At 39.0% G+C, this 18,448-nt stretch overlaps 1 protein-coding gene across 4 annotated transcripts in view; it reads right to left on the bottom strand.

The window, feature by feature from the left end:
- Window positions 1-3,677: 3,677 nt before the first annotated feature.
- LOC139713990 (transcriptional regulator protein Pur-beta-like) overlaps window positions 3,678-18,448 on the bottom strand; it is a 77,120-nt gene continuing 62,349 nt past the window's right edge. For 3 of the 4 annotated variants that reach the window (XM_071625729.1, XM_071625713.1, XM_071625722.1), the window contains 4 exons: window positions 12,116-12,337; window positions 11,141-11,258; window positions 10,554-10,669; window positions 3,678-9,836 (listed from right to left, as the gene is read on the bottom strand). In XM_071625729.1, coding sequence (XP_071481830.1) covers window positions 9,699-9,836; window positions 10,554-10,669; window positions 11,141-11,258; window positions 12,116-12,337 — 594 coding nt within the window. In that variant the 3' untranslated portion in view covers window positions 3,678-9,698. The remainder of the gene's footprint in view (window positions 9,837-10,553; window positions 10,670-11,140; window positions 11,259-12,115; window positions 12,338-18,448) is intronic. The other variant, XM_071625735.1, reaches the window with a different exon arrangement.

Here is an 18,448-nt window from a genome sequence, read left to right as displayed (position 1 = left end):
ACGCAAGAAAGTCATTTAAGTTTGACCGAGTGGAGGAGAAACAGAAAGGCAAAAAGACAGAGAACACATCTTTGATTTACTTTAGTTTCAAACTGTCACAGCCATTGTCAGTAATGCTGGTTCAAGAGGTCCCATACATTGCATTCCATGTCAGGGTGCCTTACAGCTCACAAGTTAAAATTCATCAAGCTTTTTTTTTTTCCTACTTCCCACAGAGAGGGAATAACTTAGCCAGCCAAAGAAGTCAATGTGGAAACTTCTAGATAGATCTTACATATTTCATTAACACAATGACCTGATGTCAAACTCTAATGGGATGTCCAAATTCACCACCGTTGGAACCAATACATTTGGAGTGAGTGACAACCTCACGACCGTCAGTCGGTACCCATCTTGACACAGTGTTACCAACCCATCTCCCTACAAAGAAACGAGAACATCTTTCTTCTTCCTATACCCATCCACTACACACATGCAGACTTCTGTAATACCTTAGACAAGTTCAATGATATCATACTTTTGCACTTTGCATCATTTTCTGCAGGCAGCAATGCAATTGTACTTCTGTTTTTTTTTTCATGTGTGCCTCCCCCCCCCCCCCCCCCCCCCCCGCCCCCAAGGAGCATGCTTGTACATTGGACTTTTCACACCCATGGCCAGTGGAAGTCAAGTAATGTATTGTATACACCGAATATTTCACGAGGTTTTTATTTTCGCGAATTTCGCCAGTCAGCTGCTATTCGCGTATTTTAAAAACACTCGAAAATATTGACTCTGATCCCGATATGAATGTGATGTACGCGTACACATTTCTCCATTCAGTACAGGACTCCACGATCGCGAATTCAACCACTCGCGAAATCGTCGGCAAGTCTCGATTCGCGAAAATTTAGACTCGCGAAATATATGGCGTATACAGTAAACGCCAAGTTGTAGTGGTATGGTTATGGGTATGGGGACATGGACCTGCCCTCTCTTAGTCCTTTACTGGAGATATTCTGGATCTGCACATGATGTGCACCATCGCCAATATTTTTAACAAGTGTTATCTTGCCTACTCTTACAAGCAATGAATGGGCCGCAAGATGAAAAATTATGCTTAGGCAGGCAGGCAGCCGCTTGCATACATGTACCATGTACCATGTATATTCGAAAGAGGCAGTGTCTGTATTAGCATCCTGCTCGGGGCTTGAACATAGCACCTGCTGATTACAAGTCAAACATGCAAACCACTAGACCTCCACCTTGTGTGTGAAAGAGTGCTTATTTGTGTATGTGTGTGTGTGTGTCATTGTAAGGCAAGCAAATCAGGTACACCAGTGCATGTATTGTAGGCCACAATTCAAATGCAGCAAGTGACAAAAAATAATCTTAATTTGCTATTTTTTGTTCCAAGATTATTATTTCCTTTTTCATCACTTGCAAAATGAACAGGGATGCCAACATGTTAATCACCACAGCAGTATTCTGAGGGCCGGCAAGGGTGTACACTTTGTATTTTGGGTGAAAAGACAGTATTTCTACCTTTCCTGCCATGGACATGCATATAAATACAATTTGGGGGAAAGCAGTATTTTCCTTTAAACCTGCAGTATTTTTTTGGGGAAAAAAGAAAGGCGTAGGCCTACAAGAAATGACCCCCCCCCCCCCCCAAAAAAAAAAAAAAAAAATGAAATAACAATTGGCATCTTTGCATAAATCTTATTTTCTCTAAAGTATCTTTAGGGGTCAATCTATTGGTTTTCAACAGTATAACACGATTGAGGAAAGGGGGAAGAACAACAAAATGTGATATTCTATTTTTCTCCATATTTTTCTCTGTACATTGCAACATCACAATTTTTACCCGTTTCTACCAAAAACAAAATCAATTGTTCATAACTCTGTGGATCATCGTGAGTAGTATAAATCATATTTGAGATGCATGCACTCCCTTTTGCTTTAATTCTTGCTGTCTTTCCCTTTTCTGGATTTGTGCCTCACCTATCAAGGTATCTTACAAAGATTGTTACTTACAATGAAATCTGCTACGTTCTTATTTACAATTTCCACGGCAAAAGCCGATAAACCCGTGACAGTTGCAAACAGTGGCCACGGTGCCTCAAAATGACAGTAAGCTTGCATTGCTGTTGAAGTTATAAGGAAACATGTCTAAAATTCTACAGTGCTAGTCTCAACTACAGTCACTCAAATCATTATTTTTTTTCTTCGCATATTCAGTTTTAACACCTCGTACTCTTGATCCTCATCAAGTTCACATTATAAGGTTTGGTGCATACCAATGAAACACAAGAGAATTCAAAGAAAATTACTGCAACACATCACATGAATAAGATTTTCCTTTCCGATGACGACAACCAACAAGGTAAGAGTAGACCACAGATGTATAGCTAACACTTCAGAAATCGCACATTGACTGTCCTATCTCCCATAACCTGGCATTGGTACTTGCATTGTATTTGAGGGTGAATGAGAACTTTGCACTCATCCGTCTGTAGATACTGGTCTGTTCACGTCACCCCGGATCCTTTAACAATGTGTACCCCCTTTGTCCTGCATTCAGTCACAAGAACAGAGGACAATTCTTCTTCTTCTTCTTCTTCTTTTTTTCCCTCTTCCTCTTCTTCTTTCTACACTCCTTCTGCTTTATGTATCTTGGGAACCATACAAATAATCATCATACCAACAGCACACCTGCCATATTAGAATGACCCACATGTTGCTACATATCCTAGTTTGTCGGCGGTTGTGCAACGAACCAAAGAATGGGCGAAACGCCACCTTTCTAGTGTCTGAAAAATCTCCACTGAACTTTGTTCTCTTTTAAAGCCCATGTATTTCACTTGTCCATTTTACCATCTTGATCAGAATATATCTAATCTGTAGATTATGGTTAGCAGTTCAACAGTTGGTTATCAATAACCTCTGACTATTGACTACAATATGTTTTACCAGTAATACCTTTCCAACTGCGCACACTCACACACACACTCTCTCTCGCTCAACTTATCTTTCTTTCTTTTTTCTCTCTCTATATATAATTCTCACTATCTCTCTGTAAAGAAGTATACTATCTTGCATTAGGGTGTCATTTTTTTTTTCTTTGTTTCTCCTTACATAGGGATCTGGAGAGTCACTTTACAGCCACAACGAATATGTTTTCATTTTCCGTGCGGCATCCTTGTAAGCTTACAAAATGCGAAAGGCCAATGACTTAACATCATATTATTGCCTTAACTAACTTCACTATACAAAGACAAAGACAAACTGAAGAGCGGGAAGGAAAGGGGAGAATGGATAAGAAAATAGTATGTAAACTCACGAAAGCTGACGGAGGAAACAGAAATATGACCAGACTGAGACGGAGGGAGAGAGAAGTCATACAAACATTCATGCGCACACATAAGAACGGATGTGGCAGAGACATCGTAGAAATGGATAAGAAAGCCATATGATACTGAAAAACATTCATCTCGGGCTTCGACGGGGAAATCTACAGCCACTTTAGACAAATAGCCTGATGTACATGCCAGGGGCCTCGGAATATTTTATTTATGTATTCATTGTTGCTGTTGTTGTTGTTGTTTTTTAGGGGGGTGGGGACTTCATTTTGTCAAGTGTGGGAAGCACAAAAACTCCACAGAAATCATTTTTTACTTTCTCCACCCTTCCCACCCCCTCCCATTAATGGATGAATCGTTTGTTGTTGCTTTATGAGAAAGACAGATTAGACGATGACTTTCATTTTGTCATTTTTTTAAATTTTTTTGATAGAGGGATAAGTTTAGCAATGACAGAAAAAAATAATGTTAACACCTACAATAAGATAAATGGATCCATGACGGATAGCAGCATGTGTATGTTTGTATATATCTGTTTGTATGTATGTGCCTCTGTGTTATGCCGCCAAACAGCTGTCAATTCTGCTGCATTGTGCAACCAAGCGTAGTAGCTTTCAGGAGGGGGGAAGGGGGAAAGAAAGAGGAAGAAAATAAAAGGGGAAAACCAAACTGCTCACAGTGAACACTACTGTAAGGAAATTGCACTAGATGATAATTCTACTGTACTGTACAGTGGATGACATACCTGTTGTACACTATGTATTCAGAAAACATATATTACAAGCAGCGTGCTGACCCCAAGCACTTTTAATAGCCCGTAATACTTTTTATAAAGGGCTTCGCAACTTTTACACCAATAGCTGGACACAGTTTATGTGTGTACGAGTGCATGTCTGTGTGAAACCATCCCCTTTGCAGGCAAACGCCAAAGAAGACGTTTAAGATCTTCCCTTGCCTCTCATCAAACATTCAAGCTGGTCATGATTTTAATAGCAATGGAATCACAAATGATTTTCTGCGGAATGATGTACGTCAAATGTCGAAATCAGGGGAGGGACATTCTTTTTCATGACACCATATCACTTTTTCCATTCCTCATCGGCGCAAAGCAGAATTCTTTCACAGAAAGAAAGTTATCTGCAACTCAATATTCTCTCTTAAATCTCTCTGAGTCTGTGGTTCAAAAGAACTGTACTTACTTACATTTAACTCTGACTCCAGTCAGTATCAGAAAAATAAAGACAAAACACAACCCCCCAAAACTCTCTGACTGCAGTGAGCATATATATGCCGTGAAGTGACCATGTTGGCTATCGATTCTGCTTTCTTTGCACACATCGGTAGCTTAGATGGGTCGCAATAACATTTCTGCCTCGCAGACAAATGAATGGAGTGGTCTATGGGTAAGTTCGGCGTTTTGGACGCTCGAGTAATCTTTAATACCTTTCTGAAGTATTCCAACACACATTTAGTCTATAGTGATTAACTAAGAAACAGAGATATGCGAGACTGAAAGCTCTGGACTTTTTTTTTAAAGTGTTGAGGGCTCTCTCAAAAACTGTCACTGCTGGATAATACAAGACATTGACTGGTCGAGTAGACTGATCAATGTGGGCTCCTACATGGAGTACTTTCGGACCTAATCACAGATGACCCTCTGCGGGGCACGAGAAGATGACTTAATACTCAAGTCTCGCACAACAATCAGACCTCTCACAAAAGACAGCAAGAAACAAACAAATAAACAATCCACATTCCATCACCCTCCTCCTTGGCAAATCGCTCATTAACATAAACCTCTTCATCCAAGAACTAACTTTTTTTTTAAGATCTAGAGACAAATACAAGCTGGCACGCAATTCCTTCCAACATACAGGATTTTTTTGTTGATTTTTTTTTTTCAAATAGTTCTGTCTTTATGTCATACAGGAAAAATTTCATACAGTTGTACATAAATAGTTAACAATTTGTTGTTGCTGTTGTTGTTTTCTCCCAACCACTAAAACACATAATACGCTTAGCAAAATGATAGCTCAGCAGGATAAAAAATAAAGGACAATGTGAAGAGAAAACTCAACTCTTGGGCTCAGCATATCTGTGAAATGCTTCCATGGAAAGCAGTTTCAGATGGACACACAGACGGTATCATGCATTTCCAGTGACTGTTCGTACTTTGCAATTTCACGTAAGTCTGCCAGAAGCGAAATCGATACGTACTCTCACAAAGAAAACGAAAAGGCGCAGCCCACTTACGAGACAACTTGCGTAGTCAATGTTTGAATGAAGGCCAGGTGATGCTGGCAATTTGTAAGATCAAAGTTGGTATGGCTGCAATCAATTTTCAATCTGTTTACAGGAGCAGAGAATATGTGAGGTCGGGATGCTTTGGCTGCAGTCTCATCGGAAGCGGGTTTCTTGTACTTTTTTTGCTTTCATTTTTACATGCTAGCTGGTAAGTTTGTATTGTTTACTGAATGCAAAATTAGAGAAGTACCCTTGGTATTGAGAGGAGAGATGCATGTGTCGTAAATGCAAACGATGTATCTGCATTTCCATCATCATCTTTTGGGGGTTTGAATCCATGACCCACTTGTTCTGCGCATTCATCCCAACTGGCCAGCCAGAGCCTGCTGCACAAAAACATGGTACCATACCTGACAATGAGCAAGTTGCTGTACTACAGAATGTGTGCACATCTTCTTTAAACATATTGATGCTGCCTCTTAAGGTCTATTAGTCCTTTACCTATGAGAGGAAAGCCGAGTGATGAACGGGTTCAAAATACCACTGGAAATGCATGACAGCCATACAAACATCGCATTGCCATCTCTTCATCTGGTAACCTTTCACCTGTGTATGGCCATCTGATATTGACTCTGTTTGACATACGACACATTTGAGATCCACAGGTCGCATTTCTCACTCGATCATGCATAGCTAATCGACCAGGTGGATTACAATCATATAAAGTTTGACCCAAGAAATTGTTTGATTACAAGTATGTCAGACTTACAAACCATTTCTTTACCTTCAGACAGTATGAGCAATACTTACTCAGCAAGCTACACGACATTTTTTTTTTTTTTTAACAAGAGCTTACTAAAAATGATTATTTACTTACAGACCAACTTCCTTCTCCTGTCACAACCAAGTACATCTTTATGTCTGAACTCAGTCTATATGCATACACTACAACCTATCATCTTTACAGGGGATGTTTACACAAAACAGTCAAGAATCGATGCTATGAATGTTCCCTCAGTACCCTATTCACCAAAGGACAAGCCAAACTGATTAATACATATATTCCTTGCATGTTGTTGCTCTTTTTTTTTTCATCTTCTTGCAAACTTACTAAATTCCACTCCATTCTACAATACAATACATACGTAGAGAGCTTATCGTGCCTTTTAAAACATTCAACTCAGGAACAACAGCTAACATGCTTCTATAAAGATTCAGTGTTAAGGACTTTACTCACACTATGTCACAGTCACTCAGAAAATCTTCTTCCAAGCACACACTATCTGATACCAGGATGGCGTCAAAGAGGCTCTTTGCTTTTGGGGCGTCTACCTTTTTTGTGTGTCTTTTTTTTTTGTCAGTAGCAAAAAGACGGATGGCAAGATACCATTTCAATTTTATCAACATCTCCCACCCACCCCCCTTCCCATCTCCTTTGTTTGTTTGTTTGTCTGTTTGTTATTACGAGGCTAGAACAGCAGGTGGCTAAACTCTGGATAAAGTCTGCGCATCTTCCCGATTTTTAGGTTTCTCAACACCTCTCTGACACAGCAGACTTGGTTTGGATGGGACAGTTTAGTTAAGCCTGCTGTACATGGTCTTTGCAGCAAGCTTTAATCTATAGTCTCAGAGCCCACCTTAGAAAATGGCGGTTTGCCCGCAAGAAATACCGAGTTATTCTTTAACCGAAGTGGTAGCCTAGGATACAATACAGCCACGTATAGTTCAAATGGGTCTCAAGATTTCAGTAAGTGTCATGGGGGGAGAAAGAAAGCAATTACAGAATTGTGCAGAATCATTTGAAACGGAGAAGAAGATGATGAAACAAACGAGAAACTATGACAAAATATCATATATTCATAAAAGGTAATATATTCGAGATCTACCACAAGTAAACAGAAGAACACAATTACATTACTTTCTCAAACAACTGTAGTTCCCTCCCCTTTTTCATGGAGTGGAAAAGGCCAGAAAAATTCATGTTGCAAATATACAGGCTTAAATAAGTCGAACTCAAGAACGCAGAGAAAATAGCTGCAGGAAAGGGACGGACAGGAGAAGAGAGAGAGAGAGAGAGAGACGACAAAGAAAATGAAGAGAGAGAGAGACCAATTTGGGACTAGAAAATATAGAGAGTAAGGAATTAAAGTACAGAGAGGAGAGAGAAGAAAGCAAAAAACACAGATCTCTATAAAAATCTGAAACATCTCTTACTTTTAGGTGCCTATATCAAACACATATACAACATCGTATCTTTTTTTGTCATCTAGTTTTTCACGACCCATTCAGAAAAAAAGGTAGGTTCGATTACAATATCTCTAATGCAATATTCAAAGTCACACAAAAACCTGGCTTCTCTAGACAGCTCTTCACCCGCCATTCTTGGTTATACTTCCTTTAACATCGTGCCAACTCTAATCGTCTGCTTTATTCCACTGTTTGTTTGTTTTCTTTAAATCCTACTTTCAATAACGCCAACTCGATAAATCGTGCCTATAAGTGACAACTGTCCTCGTGCGAACGTAAGATACAAACGCATTACACATCAGAAGATGTATCAAACATACACCATCATTTTTTTTTTTAATATATGCTTTTTCATAACATTTTTTTTCTCTCTGTGTCTGATGACATTGCTGGTTAGAAACGCACTCCTCTTCATACGCAAATTTCTAGATACCAATCCTCTCACCCTCGCTCATCCCCCGTTTTATATTTCCCCCCGAAAAATCCTCGAATGATTTTCGGCGGCTTGTTCCTACCTACATCACATGCGATGCGGAAAGGACTCAGAACTCATTTCACAGTACCCAAACCTTTGTTTGTTTACTTGTTTCCTTTGTTTACCTTTGCCCACTATTGTGAAGCTGACCTACTCCCCAGTACCCCCTCTCCCACGTACTCTACCCCCCTCCCTTCAGACTAACCAATCATATCACCTGTCAAAAGATTGCGAATTCCTTGTGCGTAGACCCATTCTCCTCCGGTTGGTGTCCGGTCCCACTACGATCAAACAGGTCGCTCCGTTTCAGTCACCACCCACCCACGGCTCCATCTCACGTGCACGCCACCCAGTATCCGTAGAAACGCAGCCTTCCTGTAACGCCAAAGGCTACGGGGCGCGAAAAAATTGCAGGCGTCATGACATCAAAGATCGCTGTTTGGGTAGTCATCAGATGCAGAAAATGAACCGCACTGAGATCGAGATGACGTGTTGGTTTGGCTTGAATGGTCGTTCCTGCTCTACTCCACTGTTATCCTCTTGATGGCCCCTTACACCTGATAGATCTCAATACTTTTATGCCACGCCCCACATAATATTCTCATTCTAAAGCCAGTTCTCTGAAACGGACCAAAGAGCTCTCCAATGCATGCTGTAATTGATTCAAAATTTCTGGATTTGGATTTCTGACCGCAAGGGGCTTGATTTCATCAAGGGTATATAATCTTTCATTGTTATATTACGAGAGCATCAGGCAATGGTTGCTTAGTAACTTGGGAATTCATGCTCTGAAGGCAAAGGAAGCGATATCTTTCTTGTCTGACTCGTGTAAGGACTGAGAACCTCCGTTTTTTTTTTCCATCTCGCCTTACAGCCCTTCTCTGTTTTTCTTCTTTTATTCCCTGATCAAAGTGTGATTTCAATATTCTTCACATCCACTTGCTTATGTTTCCTTTCTTTTAAGAAGACACAAACAAATAAAACACAAATAAAAACCTGTTGCGCTTTGGTAGCATAAAATCTTGGAATTCACAAGTTTACTCTCACAATACTTGACAAAATATGAATTCCATCGCTTCCTTTCTTTTTAAGCAAAATTAATCCTTGCAGTTCATCAATACAAAATCCATCTAAATGTGATATAATATCTTTCATTTATATAAATTATTTTTTTCTGTTTTTTTTTCCACTTCTCCTTTCTCAAAATCTCCTGAAACCAACACTGCATGAATACACACACTGTAATTTCATCTGCACTGTTTTCTCCAACTCTTTTGTAAAATGTTATCTAAAATGTGTACTTTTCCCGTCTTTCTTCAGTCTGAGGCAGAGGGTGTTTGTGTTGGGGGGATGAGGATCAAAAGGGGATTAAGATCGGCTTTCGGATTATCTTAATCCCCTTCATCCCCTTGCCCGCCTTCTCCCGCTCGAATCTCCTTCATCCGGTCCACGTACTCTGAGAAGATGTCGCGGAAGCGGGCCCATGACCTCTCCGGAATCGTGATCGATGTGCGGAACTGGTTGCGAGGCTGGATAGGAAAGACATACAGTGTAAGACAGCCATCAGGACGGTCATTAATCAGTGTGCAAGGAAAACCAGCTGCCGCTTTTGTGCTCCCAAAATTCTGAACTGACTTCATTAAACATACGAATACAGAAATAGGGGAGAAATGGACTCACAGTTTTGGCACAATGATCACGAAAGTTAATCATGATGGTCAATGGTCACTCTATCCCTCTGATATGACTACAACTTGTGCACAGAAATGCAGCACGAATCTGATTACAGTCCAAGTAATTGCCAACACAAGCATACATGTTGTACATGTAGCAAACAAAGCAAAGACTGTATGCATCAAATATTTCACAGAAATTTGTCTCTTCCCCGCATTTTGCAAGTGGATATTTACTTACAAAATCAACAACAAACCAACACTCAATTTATACACAAAATACAAAGACTAGCAATGGGTATTTGAATATTTGAGTATTCTTACTGAGTCTAAACTACACAGACATCTGGTCTATGTTGGTCTTTTCAGGGGCGAGTGAGTGCATTTTTCTGCAGCTGTATGTCTTCTTCATCATTCAATCTAACCCTCCTCAAACCATCATCTCAAGAGGCTTTTCGGCATTTCCTAAAAACGTGTCATCGACGCCAACGACCGAATGAGGTGGACGCAGAAAAGAAAAAAGCAAAACAACAAACAAAATCTTCGCCTCTCGGGCGAAGGGTGCGGTCTCACCTGTACTTCGCTGACTCTCATGTACACACCGCGGAAGTTCTGTCCAATGTCAAAGTAGAAGTTCTTATTTTCTACCCTAAATGATTTACTCTCCGGGACGTTTCCTTGGCCTTCCTCTGCAAAACAAAGTCAAGAGAGCACATGGGTTGCACTGATGAAAAATGGTCCCTCCATGTATACAAAACAGCCCATTACTTGTACAAGTATCTACCTAGAGTAGGACATCTTTCTATGCTATAATTGCTAATATACAGCAATAGCTACAATCGTGCCCTTCATGGGTTGAATTTATGAAAAATTGCCAAATGCCTGTATTCTATACTTTTGTTCCTAATTCATTCCACGCAATTTGTAGAATTTAAATTCTTTTATGCCATGAACTGCATGAACTGTGTAATCAACAAGCAGAGTAGTTTCCACAGCTTGACTTGTGACTATAAGCGATTAACACCCACCATAATTCTCTGAAACCCTTTTGAGTACTTGAAGTGCCAATTAGCACGGACAACCCCATGGCTTTGTACCATATTATTCTAAGATTATGGCAAAGAAAGGGATGATAATTGAAGGGGCACTTTGAGACTCACCTGCGCTCTCTACTCCATACTCGTCTAGAAGTTCTGTGAGTGCATTCTTGAACTCCACTAATCCTTGGGCAGGCACAGCAATCTGGGTTCTTGGACCTCTGTTGATAGTCTGTGACACCTGGAAAAGAGAATTTGAGGGGAAAAGAGAGAAAGACTGTTTTGTATTGTGTGTGTGTGTGTGTGTGTTTGTTTGTTTGTTTTTTGCGTGTCAGTCTTTTTAGTGAAAGGGTAGGCCCTATGTCTCAAACCCTAGATTACTATTATGTTGTACAAATCCAAAGTTTTTCTACGAGAACAAAATGTGAAATCAATGCAGTGTGATATGTGTTCGATGTGAGCTCAATTGGGGTTTACAGCAAGAGAGGTACATGTACACAGAATACTGCCTGTCCAAGCGTTCACACCAGCCCCTGCGTCATTGGGAAAGTCCAGCGCTGGGTTTCTACCATAAGATTTTTTGATATTGAAACTTAAGGAGCACTCACGCACATGAAGTCTGGGCATGCTCTGAAATGTTAAAGTGTATTCAGCATATTGGGATTCTATAACCTGTGAGTGGTAGAATTAGTGTGGCATATTTTGTACATTTCACTGTTTCGTATATTCATGCCATCCACTATGACATGTAACTGTGAGGTGCTAGAAGTCAATTTTCTAAAGATAAGTCTCTACTCGAGAAACGGTGCATGCTCACGTCGAAATGTTATGCATATAATCTCGTTTAGTGCCCCAGATATTATGCACTATTATGGACTAGGTCACTTGTGTAGACTATTATTAAAGGATGCTCCTTGCAAATTGGATAGACATTATCATAATGGCCTCCTACAGTATTAAAGATTAATTTATCAAAATAGCTGCATCAGCGGACAAACACTGTTTTCATTTGAGGGCCCTGTATTCACACATACGGGAAAGTGTGCGCTGCGTTCTAATGCAGGCTGCTGCCTTGATACTCAACACTCTATCCCGCACCTTTAAAAAGCGCCCTCGCGAGTTCTCCTTGAGGTCCAGGTAGTATCGTCGGTTGTCCTTTATGATCACCTCACTCTTGAGTCTCCCGTCGTCGGGTGGGTTGTCGTGGCTCGCCGGCCCCAGCTGTGCGTAGTGCTCGCTGAAGTCTGTGAGGTGATTCCGGAACTCGGCCGCAGCCGCCATGCCCAGCGTTAATCGACTCTTCCCTCCTCGACCGCCCACCTGTCGTGGCGAAACACAAAGAAAAGAAGGGAAAAACCAAGATTTTTAGCAACAAAGCCATGGAAATCATTGGCATAACTGTCTGTGGGAGTAAGGAGAACACTATACCAACATAAGGACAGCTCACATGCACAAATACAATGTACCTAAAAAGTTACAGCTCAATTTTTTGCTCAGCACTTTCATATGACAAAGAAGAACACCAAAGAGTATGAGGAAAAAAAGATTTACAAGAACGAGGAAAGATGGGAAGAAGAAATGGAGACACAGAAAGTATTACCAACAGGAACAGAAACAAAGGGAGAAGGAAAAAGAAGAAGGAAAGAGGAAAAAGAAAAGGAAAAGAAGAATAATTAGTAGTAGTAGTAATAGTAGTATAGTAGTAGTAGTAGTAGTAGTAGTAGTAGTAGTAGTAGTAGTAGTAGTAGTTGCAGTATAGTAGTAGTAGTAGTAGTAGTAGTAGTAGTAGTAGTAGTTGTAGTATAGTAGTAGTAGTAGTAGTAGTAGTAGTAGTAGTAGTAGTAGTAGAAGTAGTAATGGTAGTAGTAGTAGTTGTAGAAGATGTACCACTGGTTTGTATGAATCAAATGTCACTTTTGTCTGGAACTTGTAGATGTCAGTTTGCATTCAGTCAGGGTCAACTTTAAACTTGGGAGAAAATCTTGCATTGAGAAACATTTGGAAAAGTTTGTCAAATTTAGCTTCCCTCCTGTCATCTGATCACATTGTACCTGCCTCTAAACTTTGATATGAAATATGAATAGACTAGGATGGCCATCGATGAAAACCAACTGTGGTGGCATAAAACTGTCACGGAAACAATCTATATGCTTTACAATCCCCAGCAACAGAATGACCAATGAAAAATAAAAATCCTTTGTTTTGTTTTCTTCACAGGAAAAGTGCTCACAGAGACTACTGATAAATAATCCATGTTGATAATCATAATGGATAAATGAATAAAAGACACTGAAATAAGTAATCAACCATTATTCTAATCTAATGTAAATGATCTCAATGTACCATAAAACATATTGATTATCACTGCTGATTTGACTAGCCCCTATGACGTGAATATATTGTGGTCAAAACAAATAGGCAGGGAAGGAAAATTCCTTGATCGCTGCCATCATGAAAATTCAGACAAATCATGTGGATGGGTGCAACAAATGATTGAATATGTAGACTGACCACAAGCTTGAAGTGGAGGACTAATGTAATAATGTATTATAAGTAGTTCAACTGTTGATTTCCTACATCAATCTATCTCTCAGATTCAACAAGTGGACAAACACAATAATGAACTAAAATGGCGAAACACTCATTATGCCTCGTATTGACCAAAATAGAAACATCTGAATGTCTGGCTTTTGCAAAATATTGTATGCTGTGGTTTACAAATACACAAAATCTCTTATCTTTTATCATTATTATTTACTTGGCATTCGTCCATATCCCTTGTTTGGAGGCATAATATCTTTGCTTTTCTTTCGCATTGCGGCGAAAGATCTCGGAATGTCCCTACCTCTAGCGCTGTCTGGAATGTTAATGTACATGATGGCCGTCTATTTAGGGAGGCATCAGGAACGAACTTGGCTATACGCAATCAACTCCTATACACACAGCCCCTGCCGCACCCATATTCTACTTTACACTGAGCAGTAGTAGAAGACATGACGTTCACTGTCTATGCACACAATGAAGTGAAAACTGCCCATACATATAAATCTTCCCTTCCTCCCCTCCGCGAGGCCAAAACTCTACTTCGTATATAAATCACGCCGCTTTATGGCATTCTTTTGGAAGAGAAATACCACGGATTCCAGACAATCTTGCCAATTTCGCTTTTAAACAAATAACACACTAGTTACACAAGATCAGCAGTAGAGTTCTCAAAATCACTCTACATGCACAAAGAAGAAATAGTCGGCCATTTTTTCAAATGTACGAGTTTGTGTTACTCATGCTCGTGTCAGCAAAATTATGTTCACTAGATGAACTCTTTAGTCTTTGCTGTATAGACATTGTAAAAGCTGCTGGAGTCTTCAAATATGTCGATACAAATTGTGCACTGCCCGAGTGCCATGGTGGTTTTTACCTGAAACACTTGTGGAATTGCAGATTGATTATTGACTTATCTGGCAAGGTATTCCAACTTTCACAGAAAGCTGTCAAATGAAAAAAAGTCCTCGATAAAAAAAAAGCACCAAAAGATAATAGAATACTATGGAACACTATCAACTTTTAATTTTATACACATTTATTTGCGATGGAGTTTTGGTTTCCGCCAAATAAGCTTTAGAAATACTGGTCGGTTTATATGTTTAGAGTTTCATTTTACTTTCATGTATTTCTGTATTTTTTTTTTTTCTATTTACAGCTGTACATGTACTTTGACCTGGCAAAGAGGAAATAAAAACTCACACTTAAAGCCTTGACGACTAGACAATAAGGGGGGAGGGGGCAAATTACAACACAAAGCTTGATCTGAAAAACCTGCTCTAATTTTGGAGAAAAAAAATGAGGCAAACAGAAGTAAATGACCAGGGAATGAATGTATCAATCAATACATTCAAATGAACACAGAGTTAAGTGGATAATTCGTGTAAAAAAATAATGAAAAGATTTGAAATTTTTGTCTGGAGACAAGCACAGGGAAAAGTGACCATCATGAGTACTCCAAACAAGCTGATGTCACCTGTACTCTCTTTATGAAATGTGGAGTCTCTAGAGCTCTGTGCAATGTGTGCATAGAAACCCATGGGTTTATAAATCTCAATATCTCCAATGCTGATAATTCACGGTCAACGAGATACTTAAAATCCATATTTTTTTTCTGAAAAAAAAAATATATAGTCGTTGGACAGGAAATGAAACGGACATTGATTGACAACAAAAGAATGTTTAGGAATTTACATCGGATGACCCTTCTGTGTGTTACTTGTTGTTTAACTTCTGGATGTGCTACTTTTCAATATATTTCTAAAAACAAAATACAGAGTGTCTTGCATATTTTCACATATTGGAATAAACCTAGCCACTGTAATGAGATGGCACTAAGTCATTAAAATCATGCTCCAATGTATTCACTTGTTGGGTCAGTTAATCTTCTCTTCCTTTTATTATGTCAAGTTTGAAGATTAGAACTTCTATTGAGGAAATGTATTCACAAGACCAAAAGCAGCAAACAATCCATACTAGAAGTGTTGGATTAGCAGCTGTAACCACAAGGTGGTGAGCGCTTGAGTTATTAAATATACACTGACCTTTTGCGCTATCATTCACATCACATCACTTCCGACGACATGTGTGGCCACGATAGTTGCAAGCCACCGCAAAAAAAAAAAAAAGAACAGAAAAAGGGAAGTCATATTCTTGAGAGTGATGTATGTGTGTATTAATGGCCATACTTGTAATGTACTTACAGGGCTTACGGTAAAATTCATAGCTGAACATCCCTTTTTGTGCCCACCAATGATATCATCTGCGCAGCGCCGATCAAAATAGAACAAGAAAAATACATTAAAGTTGTCAACGAATGGCATACGCGCCTCTGTGTATGTTTGCGTGAAGTGTGTGTGTGTGTGTGTGTGTGTGTGTGTGGTATTTGAAATAGGTTCGCACAACGCCATACAATACATACATACATGGCGTATATGTGCATACAATGCACATGTTCATGCCACATACATAGTACGACATTGTGTACCATAGTGTACGTGTCTGCGTGCGAGAGGGCAGAAATTATGCACGGGTTGAGACGAGATATCGGCCACGAAGGAGTGGCGAGATAGAAAGGAAGAAAAAAAAATGGAGGCGCAAGTCTGCTCACGTGTCCGCGGGAGGCAAGAGGTCAGGGAGGAGCCAGTCAATGGCGGTCAGTTTCTAGATCGGCCAAGACTTGATCTTCAGCCTTTCCCTGCTTTCCCTCACACTGAGGTTGGCATTAAAGAAGCTTTCTAAATCTGCAGTATGCATAGAAATGTACACATTTGAAATCCATCAAGTCCCATAAAACCACATTTCTGTGGTTCCGTGCTGTATTCTTTTATCATTTTTTGCTCTTACCTTTTGTTGTTGGTGTTTTGAATGTAGCATTTAATGATAAAACAGCTTAAGTGCCATTTTCAAGCATTTTAAAAAGTAAGTCTACCATCTGACATCAAAAATATCTCTGTGATACATACTTGTCACATACCAAGACATAATCTTGAATAACACTTCACAATTACTGATGAACTTTTTATTTTCTTTGTTTTAAGGAGCTTCAATTAATTGTACTATATTGCATATCAACAAGAACGGAGTTAACTCATTTTGCAATCAAACTCCTACCTACATGGTAAGGTAAACAATTCTCTGCCATTTGAACAATTTCTTGTTCATGAAACATTTGTTTCAATAAAGAAAAAAAAAGAAATAAAACTTTCAAATTCCTCAATGCATTTTATGCCTTTTATTTGTCATGTCATTTTGGAAAATTCTCTTCCAACCTCTTTTTGGGAATTCAGATGATGACTACTACCAATTTATCTAGTCTTTCTCAAATGCACTATCCGTAGCTTACTTTGAGAGGCCATTACAATTACATCAACTTCATGATAACTCGTGCAGCAACAATCCCACAGGACTGAGAAAATTCTGTTTTCGTCTTGATGCGTGCTGCGGGGGGAAAAAAGAAATTACATGGGTTTGTCATCATCTATCCATATTGTTGAAGAGATATTAAAAATCTGTTAAATAATTCCAAAGCTCTTAAACTGTCAAACTAGTCCCAGGCTATTTAACAGTTGAATTTGGTTTGTTTTGTTTTGTTTTAATTTGTTGTTGTTGTTGTTTAATCTGCCACTAGCATATGTACACATGTCAGTGTCATGGAAATCTCCTATTGCATTTGCTTACATAGTATGCTCTTAAAGTAAATACAAACACAGAGCAGGCATGACACACACACAGACACATACACACACACACACACACACACACACACACACACACACACACAGAAAAACAATCTCATGAGAACAAGAAAGAATGTTTTCTTTTGTTTCTCAGACATGGGCTGAGATGATAGTATGCAATAGCAATGTAGTCTTTCATCAATAATTGATGACACTTCATTGCACATTTCAAATAAATTACAATGTACCTTCAAAATCATATCAGGATCTGAGCCTTTAAAACACACACACACATAGACACATTATACAAAATAAAAATAGAGAATATGAGGGCTAGTACCAATGAAAGGTATTGTACGGCGTTTAAATTTCATACTTCTCTAAAAACAAAATAATAACTAAATAAAAGAAGAAAGGGACTTATGAATAAAACTTCAATATGCGGGATTAAATGCAATCTGTCACACTTACATTCTATATAATATCCATTCTTCATCACAATAACTGTGCACAAATTATGAATATTAGGATATACTGGGGAAGAAAATACACTCTAATGTTGGGCATACCTCTATTTTTTTTTTCTTTCAAAGCACTCATAGGATGTCTTGGCTATCACTCCCTGGAAAAGCTTTGACAAAATCTTCCATATTCATTGGATGTGTCAGTCAATACAAATCTGCTACAAGCAGAAAAAATGCAGGCTTAAATTGCAAGGAGAGATAGATCATGCATTTATTTTAGAACCTTTCAGAATGTTATTCTATGGGGAAAAAGGTATGATACAGTAAAAAAAAGTAGGTGTTCTCATCATTCTTCCACACAAAGCATTTTTTTTTTAAATTGTTCATCTCAAAGGCAATGTTCAAGTCAACGTTTTACAGAAATTCAGTTAGAATTGGATGCCATTCTGCAAGTGACTGATGTTACAGAGCTTCCTCTCTGTATGCAAATGAAGAGTTTGTTCGAAAAAAACGTTAAGTCCATTTTTTAGGATTTTGAAGTACGGTCTCTGTCATAAAGTACAAAATAATACCTTTTAAATGATATATTGGTCACTACATGTAAAGGTACATTATTAAAGTTATGGTCAAAAGAAGCAAACATTTTCTTATTATTCTCTTTATTTTTCTTGACCTTTAATCGCAAATATCTCCATTTGGCAAATATGGACTTATCGGTTTTTGCGAACAAACTCTTCAAATGTAGG

The sequence above is a fragment of the Diadema antillarum genome, unplaced genomic scaffold, assembly GCF_040938485.1.
Source record: "Diadema antillarum isolate AM-2024a unplaced genomic scaffold, OU_Dant_1.0 scf00000044, whole genome shotgun sequence".
Taxonomy (NCBI): Eukaryota; Metazoa; Echinodermata; class Echinoidea; order Diadematoida; family Diadematidae; genus Diadema; species Diadema antillarum.
This window is presented reverse-complemented; position numbering and strand designations above follow the sequence as displayed.